The following is a 17,820-nucleotide window of genomic DNA, read 5'->3' on the forward strand; positions in this document are numbered from 1 at the left end:
CTGCTTATTTAACTTATATGCAGAGTACATCATGAGAAATGCTGGGCTGGAGGAAGCACAAGCTGGAATCAAGATTGCTGGGAGAAATACCAATAACCTCAGATATGCAGATGACACCACCCTTATGGCAGAAAGTGAAGAAGAACTAAAGAACCTCTTGATGAAAGTGAAAGAGGAGAGTGAGCAAGTTGGCTTAATGCTCAACATTCAGAAAACTAAGATCATGGCATCCGGTCCCATCACTTCATGGCCAATAGATGGGGAAACAGTGGAAACAGTGGCTGACTTTATTTTTCTGGGCTCCAAAATCACTGCAGATGGTGACTGCAGCCATGAAATTAAAAGACACTTACTCCTTGGAAGGAAAGTTATGACCAACCTAGACAGCATATTCGGAGAAGGCAATAGCAACCCACTCCAGTACCTTTGCCTGGAAAATCCCATGGGCGGAGGAGCCTGGTAAGGCTGCAGTCCATTGGGTCGCTACGAGTCGGACTCGACTAAGTGACTTCACTTTCACTTTTCACTTTCATGCACTGGAGAAGGAAATGGCAACCCACTCCAGTGTTCTTGCCTGGAGAATCCCAGGGACAGGGGAGCCTGGTGGGCTGCCGTCTATGGGGTTGCATAGAGTCAGACATGACTGAAGTGACTTAGCAGCAGCAGCAGCAGACAGCATATTAAAAAGCAGAGACATTACTTTGCCAACAAAGGTCCGTCTAGTCAAGGCTATGGTTTTTCCTGTGGTCATGTATGGATGTGAGAGTTGGACTGTGAAGAAGGCTGAGCACCAAAGAATTGATGCTTTTGAACTGTGGTGTTGGAGAAGACTCTTGAGAGTCCCTTGGATTGCAAGAAGATCCACCCAATCCATTCTAAAGGAGATCAGTCCTGGCTGTTCATTGGAAGGACTGATGTTGAAGCTGAAACTCCAATACTTTGGCCACCTGATGCGAAGAGCTGACTCATTTGAAAAGAGCTGACTCATTTGACTCCCTGATGCAGGAGGAGAAGGGGACAACAGTGGATAAGGTGGTTGGATGGCATCACCGACTCTGGACATGAGTTTGGGTAAACTCTGGGAGTTGGTGATGGACCGGGAGGCCTGGCATGCTGCAGTTCATGGGGTCGCAAAGAGTCGGACTCAACTGAGCAACAGAACTGAACTGAAAGATGTCTTGTAATTGAGAAAAAATTCCGAACACTAACAAATCCATTAGTAGGAGAATGGTTAACAATGGTATATCATGCATCTATTTTTAAACAGATGTCTAAGCTCCATAAAGTAAAAAAAGAAACTGCAGAGCAAATTTCACTTGGGTAAAAGAAAACATATATACATATCTATGTGAAGGGTACTTCTGAAAAAATTCACAAAAAATGGTTACCTCTGGGGAGTTAGGACAGGGAGAAAAAAGAAAGGAAAACTTTCATAGTTGTAATACTTGAATTTTTACCTTCAGAAATACATATATAGTCTAAAAGTTTTAAATATAGATTATAAAAATAAACTAAATATTCTGTACAGAATTGGAAAAAGCACAAAACAAAAATCTGACAATCAAATGACAAGACAACAACAACAAAAACCTAAATGATACTTATGTAACAGTTTAAGGCAAAAATAAAAGATTTAATAAACACTGAAAGCCCCAGGAATGCAACAGGCATAACTGGTGCCTATGAAGTTCAAAACAGACAGAGGTAGTAGAAACTGAGCCCAAGTTAGGTCAACTTATCTCACAGTCTGATGCACTAAAATATCTCTCTTTAGACTATTTATTATAATCCAGGTAGACTATTTATTATTGTATTCCAAATCAATGGAATGCAACTCATTTATGTTAGCAAGAACCCTTTAAAAAAATATATTGGTGTCATATTTCTTGACACTTAGCCAAAAAGCACATTTTGAAAAAAGCTTGAGCTTTTTTCCCCTGGTGGTTCAGAATCCACCTGCAATACGGGAGACCTGGCTTCGATCCCTGGGTAGGGAAGATCCCCTGGAGCAGGAAAATGGCAACCCACTCGGTATTCTTGCCTGGAGAATTCCATGGACAGAGGAGCCTGGTGGGCTATAGTCCATGGGGCCGCAAAGAGTTGGACACAACTGAGGAACTAACACCTTCACTTTCATGGAAAATACATTCCAAGCTACAAAAAAATGGCTTACAAATGAACCTTAAAAACAACTTGCTTCCAAGTTGAAGATTATCAATGTTCAGATTTTAGGCAACAGACATCCTGAAAACCTGAGCCAAATTAACCTGGACAGTCATTCACTTAATTCAAGATGCAAGACAGGGGAACTCCCTGGTGGTTCAGTGGTTAGGACTGCGCTTTCACTGCCCAGGGCACCACCAGAAAAACCCAAAAAAGATGCAAGATCACCATCGTGTGGCAAGTGAAGGAAGCTGCAGGTTTTTCCAGTACAAGAAAGTGAAAATTCCTTCTAGAGAGCTTCCAGGAACTAGCCAATAGCACTATTTATAAACTCCAGCATTATATATGCATTCTAGCTTAGCCAGAATATGAGGCTGATCAGAAATAGCTCATTCATTTCCCATTTCAACAGATAACAAAGCACAGCAATTCAAAAGATGTATCAAAAAGCTGAATTACAAATAATATTTATAATTAAAGCTTCAAAATGTATTCTGGTAACCAAAAGATCACATGTTCAATGTCACACTTATATTCCTGAAACAGACTATTTCAGAAAGGAACTATAAAGTTTTATACTTCAACAGCCATCATTTAGCTTTTATACACTATTTAAAGAGTATGCAAATGAAAGTTTTTAGACATTATGCTTGGTAAAAGTTGGTAAATTCAAGGTTCTGAAAAGAAGGAAAATGAGTGTGACTTTCAATAAGTATTACACTGAAAAATAACAGATTTTCATTTTACCCCAGTGCCTAACATGGTACCCTATTCTGTGCTTAGTTGCTTAGTCCTGTCCGACTCTTTGCGACCCCATGGACTATATAACCCTCCAGGCTCCTCTGTCCATGGGGATTCTCCAGACAAGAATACTGGAGTGGGTTGCCATCCCCTCCTCCAGGGGATCTTCCCAACCCAGGGATTGAATCCAGGTGTCCCACATTGCAGGCGGATTCTTTACCATCTGAGCCACCAGGGAAGCCCTGCTGCTGCTGCTGCTGCTAAGTCGCTTCAGTCGTGTCCGACTCTGTGTGACCCCATAGACAGCAGCCCACCAAGCTCTGCCGTCCCTGGGATTCTCCAGGCAAGAACACTGGAGTGGGTTGCCATTTCCTTCTCCAGTGCATGAAACTGAAAAGTGAAAGTGAAGTCGCTCAGTTGTGTCCAACCCTCAGTGACCCCATGGACTGCAGCCCACCAGGCTCCTCCGTCCATGGGGTTTTCCAGGCAAGAGTACTGGAGTGGGGTGCCATCGCCTTCTCCATGGGAAGCCCTAGCCACTGCAAATGCAATCATTTATTGGAGAAAAAAACAGCATTATTTGCATGGTCAATAATCAAACAGTAGATAGCTGACCTAGAACTGGTGTTCTATAGGTAGCCTGGGAAATTGAAAATGCTATTTTCACAAATACATCAAGAAATGCAACTTCAAACAAAGTGTAATTTTTCACCTACCAGATGGTGAGAGAAATATTTTGAATTTATGAGTTCCTGTGACTGGCCAAGTATAGAGAAAATAAATGGCTTTCATATATTGGTAGTGGAAATATACACAGGTACAGTCTTTTTGGAGGATAATTTGTCACTATCTATTCACATTTTAAATGTGCACACATAGCACTAGTGGTAAAGAACCAGCCTGACAATGCAGGAGACATGAGAGAGGTAGGTTCGATCCCTGGGTTGGGAAGATCCCCTGGAAGAGGGCATGGCAAACCACTCTAGTATTCCTGCCTGGAAAATCCCATGGACAGAGGAGCCTGGCAGTATGCAGTCCATAGGGTCGTACAGAATTGGACATGACTGAAGCAAATTAACACACACCCATTACTCAACAAATTTACTTTTAGGAATCTATTCTACAGAAATACTAGCACATGGATCCAAAGTTAAATGTAACAAGATACACACTGCAACGTTTTTGGGGGGCACCTAGAAGCTTGTGGGATCTAAGTTCCCTGACCAGGGACTGAACCTGGGCCATGGTGGTGAAAACACCAAATGATAAGCACTAGACCACCAGGAAACCCCTTGCAACTTTTTATAACAGTAAAAATCAAACCTAATTATTAATACTGTCCCTTAATGCTGGAATGGATGAACTATGATCCATTTAAACTATGGAATATTATATGTGCAGTCAAAAAAAAAGTTGAAATTCTATGACCTAAATGGGAAAAAAAGGAAATGATATTTTATACTGTTAAATGAAAAAAGAAAGTTACAGAATTACAGGTATAAAATACCTCATTAGATAGACAAATAACAACAAAAAACAAAAACTACATGTGTGAATACTTGTAATAAGCCTAGAAAATGTCTAGAGGACTCTAGACAGCAATGTACACAGCAAGCTGTTATTTCCTAGGAATGAAAGAAGCTTTCATTGTTCAATTTGATTTCTTAAGCATCATATGCAATTCTTTTTACAATGAACATTAATTTTTTTAACTAGGGGGGGAATCAAAAACTGTTCCTAATGGTGATATTTCTTCTGGAATGAAGTATTTTAGACCAATTAAAATGTTTTAGGACAATAAATAACTTTAATAACTTTTTCCCTTAAGGAATTAAAATTGGATTCATGGCCTTTTAAAAAACAATTTAGCTGTATGTCACCAAGCTGTGAAAATTTTATAACTCTTATTAGTATAAGGCATATACTGAGTCTTTTTTTTTTATATATACTGAGTCTTAAAGAACATAAAACATTTGCCAATCAAAAAAAAACAAAGCTAAGTCCTCAAGAAAACCCACAACTTGTAGTAGAAAAAAAAACTGAATTATTTATCATGAGACCCTAAAATAATGTAGTCTCTTTAATCTCTTAATTGTATATCACTGTGATTCTAAAAAACGGGAAGTGGTAGGAGATATTGGGCACTTATGACTCCTCCATTTAATCTTGGAATAAGAGCTTCATTGGACAACACAGCTGCCCTCTAACTCTCCCTACCAGTCCCTGCTTATAAAAAGAGATGTTCCTGAAAGTCACGTATTTAAGTGTTTGAGAAGCATCAAAGCAAACACACTGATAATCATTACACACAGACAGAATATTAACAATAATTTTAGACAATGATACATATGCACAACATTCAAAGTTTGTTTTTAGTGGGGGGAAAAAAAAACCCAATAGAGTAAACGATCTCAGCAGAGAACCTAGCTTTCAATCTCAGCTCCATTACGAGCCACCTTAACTGAACAAGCCCTTCATTGCTCTTTGGCTGGAGCCAAAGAAAGAAAGAGAAACTATTTTCAAGGTTCCTTCCAGCTCTAAAGAAAATCCTATGATCCCACCTTTCTCAACTAGAATTACAAACAAGAGAATTTCTATCCAAAAATATTCAGTTCTAAAAGTAAAAATTTGCTTATACATGAGGTGATGGGTAGGTTAACTGGATGGGAGGAATCCTTTCATAATGTATACATTTATCTAATAATGATGCTGTACACTTTAAATATTTTACAACTGTATTTGTCAATTATACCTCAATAAAGCTAGAAAAATAAAATAGAAATCTGGCTAGAAAATGTTTAAAAAACACTTTACATAATACATTTCTCCTACTGCCCCTAAGTCTTGTACACTTTAAATATTTTACAACTGTATTTGTCAATTACACCTCATTAAAGCTAGAAAAATAAAATCGAAATCTGGCTAGAAAATGTTTAAAAACACTTTACATAATACGTTTCTTCTACTGCCTCTATGTCTTAGTTGCAGGACTCTCAACATTTATAATACTAAAAGATGCAAAATCTGATCATGTTAACTCATTTCTCTCTTATTTTAAATTGTGTTCAAAATGAGAACGTGTTGCCCGAGGCCAGGGTTGGGAGGTGGCAAAATTGGTGAAGGTGCTCAAAAGGTAAAAACTATGAGATAATTAAGTTCTGGGGATGTAATGTACAGCATGGTGACTGTACTTAATATGTATTGTATATTTGAAAACTGTTAAGACAGTAGAACTTAAAAGTTCACATCACAAGAAAAACATGTAATTACATAAGGTGACTAATGTTAAGCTATATCATTCTGCAATATATAGGTATACCAAATCATTATGCTAAATACTTTGGACTAACACCATGTTACAAGTCAATTATATCTCAAAACTGTGAAAAAATGACAAAGAGCTGAACACTGAATATTGTCTTAAAGGTCTTTTCTCAAGCAAATATAATGATGAATTAAACTGTTTAATGAAACTTCAATATTGAAAAACAAATCTTTCAAAAATGATCTTATGAACACATCTAATTATCCTATTCATTATTTCATTCAATCAATATGCTAAGCACCTACTATGTGTCGGGCACTGTAGTATTTCAACTTCTTTCTACTATCTAAAATAAAAGTCAGAGTACGAGAATCTTACCAACATGGCCTCCTCCGATGGTGTATGTCTTCCCAGATCCAGTCTGTCCATAGGCAAAAACGGTTGCATTATAGCCCTCAATGAGTGACAACACTAATGGCTTTATACAGGTATTATAAACTTCATCTTGAGTGGAATTTTTGCCAAAAACAAAATCAAAAGTAAAGATTCTATCTCTCCCAATGATAATTTGTTGGGTGTTTGGAATAACTCTCACACAAGCTTGATGATTATGAAGAACTTCTTTGCACAGCAGAGGTCTAATTCTTATAGCAACTTTAACTGGTATTTCTTCCATGGCAGCTTAGATTTTACTAAATAGATTTTCTACTTAATATCCATCATCTAGTGTGAGACACATCCATTTTACGTAAGATCTGGACCCCTGTGTATCAAAATAAAAACAAAATTTAGTTATTGACTCTTCTTTCCTAATAAACTAACCATCTTCTAAAGCAAAGTCAATTAGAGCAGGCTTTATTCCAATATAAGATAGCTACAAAGAGTAAATCTGTCTAGAAAAAGTATACCTATATAATTTATAGATGAAACAATACAATGTCCAGCTTTGCAGCAAAATAATTTAGGGGGTGGGAGCCATGAGTTAGTAAATGATAAAGCAAAGTGATAAGCGAATGGGTTTCAATCATGCCATTCTTTCTATAACGGTAATATGTTTCCCAGCTCATTTATTTAAATATTGAATAACTGGGGAGTTAGAAACATACAGCAAGGAAATAACTGGTAATTGTACATATGTACGCAAGTAGTACAAAGCAAACCCTTATATTAGACTTTACAGCTAGGTACTGAAAAATAACATCTCCCCTTTGTCACAAATGTTAGAAATTAATCCATGAAAACAGTTTAAAGGATTTCTATAAATCAATGTAAATTTTAAATGAAACTTTTTATTCAAAGATAACCAAAACTAACAGAAAAACTGTTGTTTCATTCATAAATTATGTGGTACTTTTTCTAAAATTCTCTGGTAGGATTAATACACTAAAAATTAAATTGGTAGCTATATTGACAATGAACCTGAAAAATAAATTAAGAAAACAATTCCATTTACAATAACATTAGAAAGAATCAAATGCTCAGGAATATATTTAACAAAAGACATGTAAAACTTACACTCTGAAAACTACAAAATATTGTTGAAACTAAAGAAGATCTAAATAAATGGAAAAACATCTCATGTTCATGAACTGGAAAGCTTAAAATGGCAATATTTCTCAAACTGCTCTCAAGATTAAACAGAATGCCTATCAACATCCCAGCTGACTTCTTTGTAGAAATTGAAAAGCTGATTCTAAATTCAAGGGACACAGAATAGCAAATATAATACTGAAAAAGGACAAAGTTGGAGGATATACTTCCCCAATTTCATAACCAGGCAACAGTAATCAAGACAGTATGGTACAGGAACAAAAACAGAAATATAGATCAATAATTGGATAGACTGCTCATCGATAAACTCACCCACCTATGGTCACCTAATTTCTATGACAAAGAGGGCAAAGACATACAATGGAGAAAGACAGACACTTCAATAAGTAGTGAGGGGAAAACTGGACATCTAATGTAAAAGAATGTAATTAGAACACTCCCTAACACCATACACAAAAATAAACTCAAAATGGATTAAAGACCTAACTCTTAGAGGAAAACATAGGCAGAACACTCTGACATAAATCACAGTAAGATCTTTTCTGACTCACCTCCCAGAGTAATAAAAATAAAGAAATAAGACCTAATTAAACTTAAAAGCTTTTACATAGCAAAAGAAACCATAAACAAGACAAAAAAACAACCCATAGAAAGGGAGAAAGTATTTGCAAGTGAAGCAACTGACAAAGGATTAATCTCTAAAACTGTATACAAACAGCTCCTGCAACTCAATTAAAAAAAAAAAACCCAACCAAAAAAATGGGCAGAAGATTTAAATAAACATTTCTCCAAGGAAGATATACAGATGGCTAAAAAACACAGAAAAGATGCTAAGCATCACTAATTAGGGAAGTGCAAATCAAATAAAAACTACAACAAGGTATCACCTCACACTGTCAGAATGGCCATCATCAAAAAATCTACAAACAATAAATGCTGGAGAGGGTGTGAAGAAAAAGAGAATGCTCTTACACTGTTGGTGGGAATGTAAATTGATATGGTCACTATGGAGAACAGTATGGAGGTTTCTTAAAAATATTTGGCAAAACTAATACAATTTTGTAAAGTTTAAAAATAAAATAAAATTAAAAAAAAACAAACAACTAAAAACAGAAGTACCATACATGATCCAGCAATCCCACTCCTGAGCATACACTTGGACAAAACCATAATTCAAAATGATAAATGCACCCCAATGTTCACTGCAGCACTATTTACAACAGCCAGGATATGGAAGCAATCTAAATGTTCATCAACAGAGGAATGGATAAAGAAGATATGGTACATACAAAATACAATGGAATATTACTCAGACATAAAAAGGAACAAAATTGGGACATTTCCACAGATTGTATGGACCTAGAGACCTATAGAGTGAAGCAAGTCAGAAAAATAAATATCATATATTAATACATATATGTGGAATCTGAAAAAATTGGTATAGACGATCTTATTTACAAAGCAGAAATAGAGACACAGACAGAACAAACATATAGATACCAGTGGGAAGAGGGGTGTGTGGGATGAATTGGGAGACTGAGATTGTGATTGACATATATACACTACTGAAACTATGTATAAAATAGATAATTAATGAGACCCTACTGTACAGCACAAGGAACTCTACTCAATGATCTGTGGTGACCAAAATGGAAAAGGAAACTAAAAAAGAGGGGATATATGGCTTCCTTGATGGCTCAGTGGTAAAAAATCTGCCTGTAATGCAAGAGATATGGGTTCAATCCCTGAGTTGAGAAGATCTCCTGGAGAAGGAACTGGCAACCCACTCCAGTATTCTCACCTAGGAAATCCCATGGGCAGAGGAGTTTGGCAGGCTACAGTCCACTGGGTCACAAAAGGGTTGGACACAATGTAGTGACTAAACAACAAAATAGCTGATTCATTTTGCTGTACAGGAGAAACTAATACAACATTGTAAAGCAAGTATATACTACAAAAGCCTTAAAAGAAAACACAAGGGTAATTCATTGTTGAATTGAATTTAGCGATGGTTTCTCATTTATGTCACCAAAAGCAAAAGCAATAGCAAGAAGTGGTAAAAGGAAAAGTAGATAAAATGAACTCAATCAAATTAAAAGTTTGTACCCCAAAAGATACTACCAAGAAAATGAAAAGATAGCAGCACTATTCACAACAATCAAGACATGGAAATAACCCAAATGTTCATCAACAGATAAATGGATAAAGAAGATGTGGTATGTATAGACAATGGAATACTACTCAGCCATTAAAAAGGAAAATAATGCCATTTGCAGCAACATAGACAGACTTAGAGATTATCATACAAAATGAAGTAAGTTAGAAAAATACAAGTACATATGGTATCACTTGTATGTGGAATCTAAAATATGACACAAATTAACTCATCTACAAAACAAAGACTCATACACATAGAGAACAGATCTGCAGTTGTCAAGGTGGAGAGAGGATGAGGGAAGAACAGAGTGGGAGTTTAAGGGTTGCTGCTGCTGCTGCTGAGTCGCTTCAGTTGTGTCCGACTCTGTGCGACCCCGTAGACGGCAGCCCACCCGGCTCCCCCGTCCCTGGGATTCTCCAGGCAAGAACACTGGAGTGGGTTGCCATTTCCTTCTCCAATGCATGAAAGTGAAAAGTGAAAGTGAAGTCGCTCATTCATGTCTGACTCTTCGCGACCCCATGGACTGCAGCCTACCAGGCTCCTCCGTCCATGGGATTTTCCAGGCAAGAGTACTGGAGTGGGGTGCCATTGCCTTCTCCAGTTTCGGGTTAGTAGATGCATACTATTATATATAGAATGGATGAACAACAAGGTCCTACTGTATAGCACTGTAACTGTATTCAATATCCTGTGATAAATCATAATGGAAAAGAATGTGTGTGTGTGTGTGTGTATATATATATCTGAATCACTTTGCTATATAGCAGAAATTAACATAACACTGTAAATCAACTATACTCCAATAAAAACTTTAAAAAGGAATATAAAAAAAAATACAATATTGATAACAGAAAAAAAAAAGTGAAAAGAATTGAATGTTACTGTTGTTTAGTTGCCCACTCATGTCTGACTCTTCTGTGACCCCATGAATTGGGATTCTCCAGGCAAGAATACTGGATTGAGTTGCCATTTCTTTCTCCAAGGGATCTTCTTGACCCAGGGGTCGAACCTGCATCTCCTGCATTGGCAGGAGATCCTATACTGCTGAGCCACAGGAGAAAATACTTGCAAGTCATATATCTAATAACCATTTGTGTCTAGAATACATAAAGAACGATTACAATTCAGAAGGAAAAAAAAAAAATTTAAAAGTGGGCAAAAGATCTGAAAATAGAGTTTTTCAACGATGATATAAAAATGCCCAGGGGGCTTCCCTGGTGATCCAGTGGTTAAGAATCTGCCTTGGAATGCAAGGTACACGGGTTCAATCCCTGGTCCAGGAAGACCGCACATGCTGCGGGGCAACTAAGCCCGTGTGCCACAACTACTGAGCCCTTGGTCTAGAGCCCACAAGAGAAGCCACCGCAATGAGAAGCCCTTGCACTACAACAAAGATCAAGTAGCCCCAGCTCACCGCAACTAGAGAAATCCAGGGCAAATCAACAAAGACCAAGCAGAAAATAAATAATAAATAAATAAAATTATGTAGTGTAGTGGTTAGTTGCTCAGTCATGTCTGACTCTTTGTGACCCCAAGGACTGTAGCCCACCAGGCTCCTCCATCCATGGAATTTTCCCGGCAAGAATATCAGAGCAGGTTGCTGTTCTCTTCTCCAGGGGATCTTCCCTACCCAGGGATCAAACCTGGATCTCCAGTTTTGCAGGCAGATTCTTTACCATCTCAGTGACCAGGGAAGACCATAATAAATAAATTTTATTTATATAAAATTATATATATATAAACACAATCAGATATCACTTTATACCCACTGACATAGCTATAAAAAAGATCACGTAAATGTTGGCAAGAAGGTAGAGAATATGGAACCCTTATGGGAATACAGTGGAGAAGGCAATGGCACCCCACTCCAGTATTCTTGCCTGGAAAATCCCATGGATGGAGGAGCCTGGTGGGCTGCAGTCCATGGGGTCGCGAAGAGTCGGACACGACTGAGCGACTTCACTTTCACTTTTCACTTTCATGCATTGGAGAAGGAAATGGCAACCCACTCCAGTGTTCTTGCCTGGAGAATCCCAGGGACAGGGGAGCCTGGTAGGCTGCCGTCTATGGGGTCACACAGAGTCAGACACGACTGAAGTGACTTAGCATAGCATGGGAATACACAATGATACAGCCGCTTTGGAATAGTCTGTGTGAGTGTGCAAAGTTGCTTCAGTTGTGTTCGGCTCTTTTCGACTCCATGGACTGTAGCCTGCCAGGCTCCTCTGTCCATGAAATTCTCCAGGCAAGAATACTGGAGTCGGTTGCCATGCCCTCTCCAGTGGGAACAGGCTGGCGCTCAAAACGTTAAACACACAGTTATCACTTCACCCAGCAATGCTACTCTCAAGTATATTTCCCAAAGAAACAAAAACATATGTTGACATAAAAAGTTGTAAATGAATGTTCACAGTCTTGTTCGTATAAAAGTTAAGAGAAAAAAAAGTAACAAACAAGTAATCTATGTTTAAATGCAGATGAAAAGTAATCAATTTGGGGTGCGGCTGAGCCCTATGGAGAAGGGCTTTCTAGTAACTGAGCAGACTAATGGACTAAAATAATATTTTCAGCACTACATGCAATGAAAATGTTAATTAAGACACATTTAGTATTCACTAGCCTTTAAAAAGAACTCTGCAGTAGTATTGTGCATTTATAATTCAGGGAGTGGACAGTCTGAAAAGGATCACAGTAACAAAAAAACATTTACATCACTGTACTAAGAGCCCAATGAGAGTTAAAATATCAGCTCCCTTGGGCTATAAAATCCCAAAACAGAGTCAACAAACTATCTTTAATGGCCAAAGAGATGCACTTAACCTTGGCAGTTTTAATCATTCTAGTGCAATTCTGCACTGAAAAAACAAATACTCATAAATATGGTGAATCTTTTCTTGGATAATAAAGGACTATAGGACATTTGGTATTGGAAAATTTTCCAAAGAAACTACAGGGATGTAGTATGATTTAGTTCTTCCAAATGTCTCTGAACACCTATATTAGGAGTTTTTATCACACAGATTAGTTTTTTTTAATACCATCACATTAAAACAAAACAGTCTATGTTAAGCTAAACCTACTTGCAATAAAATTGCTAATAAAAGGTACAAGTGTAATTGAGATGTTTTCACTTTATTGATTTTTTAAATAGGAGTATCTATAAACAATCTGAATCTAAAGGCCACAGAAATCCACCTACTATAATCACTAAAAACCAATAAGGGCCCATAAAATATAGCTAGCCAAAAAAAAAAAAAAAAAATCAGTATAAAAGAATTTTTCTTTTTTTAAAAATCCATAGTACTCATACTTCTTTAGATACTGATCAAATACAGCCATCAGAAGCATATATATTATCTCACCAATAAATTTGAAGAAAGGTAAAATATGATTGGCTGGTGATATTCACGCACACTCAATGGAGTTCTGAAATATGAGCAAAGGAAGGAGAAATATTTGATTACTGATGCCGTTACTGATTAGAAAAGTGTCTCCAAATACCGTAATCATCTTGTGCCTCTGGCTTTTCAACAGTAGTGATTATCTAAAAATTGTAGTTTGTAAGTAATATTTTCGTAAGAAACTTTCTGGCAAATGAGTAGTGAGTCTCATAAGGATCTCAGAAAAGGCCCCAAATGCATAAAGAACTAGACGAAGAAGACAGGAAGCAAAGACAGGGAATCTACGAAGCTTTTCAAACTGGGAGGGGGCGAAGTTTTCTTTTAAAAAATGTTTCAAAGAAAGAATTTGGGCACCCTTACTCTCTCAAGTATCTCCTGCTGTAAGGGAGAGGGCTTTCAGACTTCTGCAGAGCTTAGAATGCAGCAAAGTTCCAACATCCACAATGGAAAAAGGAGGCCTGTGACAAAACGAAACCCCCAAGGAGGGTGGGCCTTTCCCGTCCCTCTTCAGATCCCACAGCTGAAGTATGAACACAAGATAATACACAAGATCCGACTTAGTGCGGCTCGGTCCGGGGTTCCCGCGCGTCCCTATTCCTCAAGCCCCTCTATCTCACGGGGCACCCAACTTCCCCGGCCAGTCGCCGGGGGACCCCAGCAACGACCTCAGGCCCCTCGGGCGCCCTCCTCCGTCCTGCTGACGCCCCAACCGCCCACCCCGTCAGCCAAGCCTCGGCGGGTCCCAGTCCCTCTCCTCCCAACGGCCTGCCGAGGACGCCGGCGCAGAGGACGCGCTGTCGCCGCACCAGACCCGGACCTCCAGCCCGGCCCGGACCGCCTGCCACTCACAGACCGGTTCGAGAAAGCCCGTCTCAGGCGGCCAGCGCAGCGCAGGACTTCTCGGCTTCTCTTCACTCCGCCGCGCCGCCGCTACCGCCGCTGCCCGCGCCTTTTGTTGTTATGGGTTCTCCCGGCAACCGGCGAAGCTCGTGCTGACGTGCCCCCGCCCGTCAGGGCGTCTGGCGGCTCCCGGGCCCCACCCCTGTCTCCCAAGCTCCGCTCCTGGACCCGCCCCGTGAGGGAGGAGCCAAGAACCGGCCGCCTCCCAGGTTCACTCCAAAGTAAAACCCAGGGAACCCTCTCATAGTGCTCAGCCAAAGTAACCCTCCACCAGTTTGTAAAGTGATTATGAGAAAGATTCTCATAATTGCTTTCAGTATTTTAGCTACCAATTCTGTTTATTTTTATTGAAGTTAAGTTCATAAAATGAACCATTTTAAGGTGCACAATTCAATGGCATTTTAGACATTCACAGTGTTGTACAACCATCACCTCTATTTCCAAAACATTTTCATCATTCCAAAAGGAAAACCCCATACTGGTTAGCAATACTCTTCCTATTTCCTCTCTCCCCCAGCCACTGGAGACCACTAATCACCTTTCTAAGGATTTACCTGATTTGGACATTTCATAGTCGTAGAATCATACAATTTGTGGCCTTGTGCTGGCTTTTTTTTTTTTTTTGCTAAAAAACAATTCCCAGGTTTACTCCTGTAGTAGCAAGTATCAGGACTTTAGTTCCTTATTATGGCTGAATAATATTCCATCATGAGGACATACTACATTTTATGTATCCATTTATCAATTAATGGACACATGGTTTATTTCCACTTTGAGAATACTATAAATGATTCTGCTATGAACATGATATACAGGTATCTGTTTAATGTCTTTTTTTTTCAGTTCTTTAAGGTATAGACCTCACAATAAGAGGTGAGGTCTTAAGAGGCCTCTTAAGATCTTCTCTCTCAAGAGGCTGTAAGAGTGACCCAGAGAGTCTAGGGAAATGGCACCAAGTGGAAAGTGGCCTTCTGGTTGGACACGACTTTGGAGGAAGCTGTCTGTATCTCTAGGCTGAAGCAAAGTAATCAAATTGGCAGCACAGGGAGGCCCCTGGAGTGGAACAGCCTACACTACCACCATCTGTTAGGGTAAGAACCTGTGATTTTCCTGTTTTCCATCTTGCCCTCACAAATCCATCCTGTACACCTGCTATGCAGGACACAAACCTGACCACAAATCTGCCTTTTGCCTACACTGTCTTTGCAATGTTATGGAGACTATTACTAGTTAGCAGCTGGAATGAGAAATCCATGTATGAAGAGGCACAATTTTGCTGAGAAGATGCTTTGTTAGCCTACACCCAGGAGGAAGTTATGGAGAAGGCAATGGCACCCCACTCCAGTACTCTTGCCTGGAAAATCCCATGGACGGAGGAGCCTGGTAGGCTGTAGTCCATGGGGTCGATAAGAGTCGGACACGATTGAGCGACTTCACTTTCACTTTTCACTTTCATGCATTGGAGAAGGAAATGGCACCCAGCTCCAGTACTCTTGCCTGGAAAATCCCAGGGACGGGGGAGCCTGGTGGGCTGCCGTCTATGGGGTCGCACAGAGTGGGACACGACTGAAGTGACTTAGCAGCAGTTAGCAGGAGGAAGTTAAGCCTCCTGAGAGTGACTTGATAGGTTTTCAGGCTTCAGAGAAGAGGATGGTGATGCTCATATGAACCTAGAGAGGAATTATTGGACTGTTCTTGAGAAGGAATGAGAAAGACGGAGGAAGCCTGAGATGTCAGGAAGAGGCTGAGAGGACGAATCAGAGAGGAAGGAAAGGCTAGCTGATAAAGGAATTCCAGGGAGAACAGACATGGCTAAAGGGGATCTTTAGGTTGTATAACCCCTTCCTCACTCTCCACTGCAAAATATTCAGTAAAGTCTACATCACTACCAAAGTATTTGTGACACAAATTGTTTGTAACAACTTGAAGATCTGCCAGCCTCTAAGTCAAGTCTGGTGCTGGACAAAAACCACATGAACTTAGAAGGCAGAGAAGAAAGCTGAAATCTGGCTTACATGTCAATGATGTTTTACTTCACTAATAAACCAAAGCAATGTAAATTAAAATAATAAACCATTTTACCTATAAAATTGGTAACAACTTTTTATAAGTAACAGGCAAGCATTCCATGAGACAGACTTTTTTTTAAACCTTTTGACTATGCCGCATGGCTGCCCAACTTGACTTGTGTGATCCTAGTCCCACCAGGGATCAAACCCATGTCCCCTGCATTGGCAGTGAGCAGTCTTAACCACTAAACCACCAGGGAAGTCCCCAAGATGGATTTTTATACATAATCCCACCTTTTGTCATCTCTCCAAAGAAATTAAAATATAAATAAAGAATCATGTAGAAGGATATTCATTATGGTATTATGTGTAACAGCAAAAATTTTGAAGTTACATGTATGTTCAATGAAAGGTATCCCTAAATTAACAATAGTACATTTATAAAAGAGAATGTTACATACATATTGAAATTCAATTTTATAAGAATTTGATATAGGAAAATGCCTACAAATTAAGCATATAAAATACTATCTAGTGTTCTCATCTGAAGAACTGGAATAGAAGTCATCCCTACTTCATAGAATTGTTGTAAAGTTTGAAAGGTGGAACTAATTGTAAAGCAAGGACTCAAAAATTATTAGGTACCTAGAATGATGGTGGCATTTTTCTCAAACTTGTTCAGGGGAGAAACACACACATATATATACATATATAAAAGCAAGAAATAGTTAAAATGTTCAACAAAGTTCATCAAAATAACCATCATTAAAACTGAGTTAAAGGTCATTTTATTTTATTTTATTTTATTTATTTTTTTTTTGTTTCAATTGTTTATTAACCAGATTACAATAATAATCCTGGTAGATACCTTAGTTCATCCTTCTAATAAGCCTGTTGATCTGGTCTTCCCTGTTGCCAGCATCTCCACCTTCTACAAAATGGGTGGTCTTTTTCTTCATTCCACCTCGTGGAGAAGACAATTTAAAGGGCCACAGGAAGTTGTTTGCTTCTTTGAAACGTTTTCCAACGGTATAGATCTCATGAATCAGATCCTCCATGCAGATGATTCCATATTTCCCAAGAGATCGAGCAATCAATGCATTGTCTGTCAGGGCAATTCGCTTTTTGTTGATTTTGCCATAACCACGCTTGTAAATCAATTCATTTACAGACTTCAGATTTGGGTACCCCCATGCAATGTATGGCTCCACAATTCTCAGCATGTTAATTGATGCCTTGTTGAGCTTCACAAAGGTGCCGTTGAATATCTGCCGGAGGCGAAGGAGCTGCAGCACCTTTCGAACCTTTGGGCTCACACCGTTGATACCTCTGATCCTGATGACAAATGCCAATTTGGGTTCCGCGGGTACATAGAAGTTACCGGCTTTTCGTGCCATCCTAGCCATTCAAATTTCAGTTCTGTACATCTGCCTGTATTCCTTGTGGTAATGCTTAGCTTTTTCATAGATAAGCTTCCTCCTTGCCTTTCGAAGCATCTTTTGGGCAAACTTCTTTCTCAGTCGCTTGATCTTAAGCTCTGCGAAATTCTTCCGCTTTTTCTTAAGGGTTTCTGGCACAGCAGGAACCTTCTTTTTCTTCTCTTCTGCACCCTCCATGGTTCCAGCCGGGAAA

General features: G+C 39.0%; 2 protein-coding genes across 13 annotated transcripts in view; both read right to left on the minus strand.

Annotated features, from left to right (window-relative positions):
* KIF27 (kinesin family member 27) overlaps window positions 1–14,322 on the minus strand; it is a 93,132-nt gene extending 78,810 nt beyond the window's left edge. For 3 of the 12 annotated variants that reach the window (XR_008713771.1, XR_008713772.1, XM_055578927.1), the window contains exons 1-2: window positions 14,133–14,319; window positions 6,548–6,932 (exon numbers count right to left, since the gene is read on the minus strand). Coding sequence is in view for 9 of the 12 variants with exons in the window: in XM_055578927.1 (XP_055434902.1) it covers window positions 6,548–6,845 (298 nt within the window). In the remaining 3 variants the exon portion in view is untranslated. Of the gene's footprint in view, window positions 1–6,547; window positions 6,933–13,639; window positions 13,800–14,128 lie in introns of those variants that run through there. The other 9 variants (XM_055578928.1, XM_055578924.1, XM_055578919.1 and 6 more) reach the window with 7 other exon arrangements.
* A 2,676-nt stretch (window positions 14,323–16,998) lies between these two features.
* On the minus strand, window positions 16,999–17,820 carry LOC129651675 (60S ribosomal protein L7-like). Its single transcript, XM_055580301.1, has one exon. The coding sequence runs from the start codon at window positions 17,592–17,594 to the stop codon at window positions 17,058–17,060; it is 537 nt and encodes a 178-aa protein (XP_055436276.1). The 5' UTR covers window positions 17,595–17,820; the 3' UTR covers window positions 16,999–17,057.

Source organism: Bubalus kerabau, chromosome 4 (assembly GCF_029407905.1).
Source record: "Bubalus kerabau isolate K-KA32 ecotype Philippines breed swamp buffalo chromosome 4, PCC_UOA_SB_1v2, whole genome shotgun sequence".
Classification (NCBI taxonomy): Eukaryota; Metazoa; Chordata; class Mammalia; order Artiodactyla; family Bovidae; genus Bubalus; species Bubalus kerabau.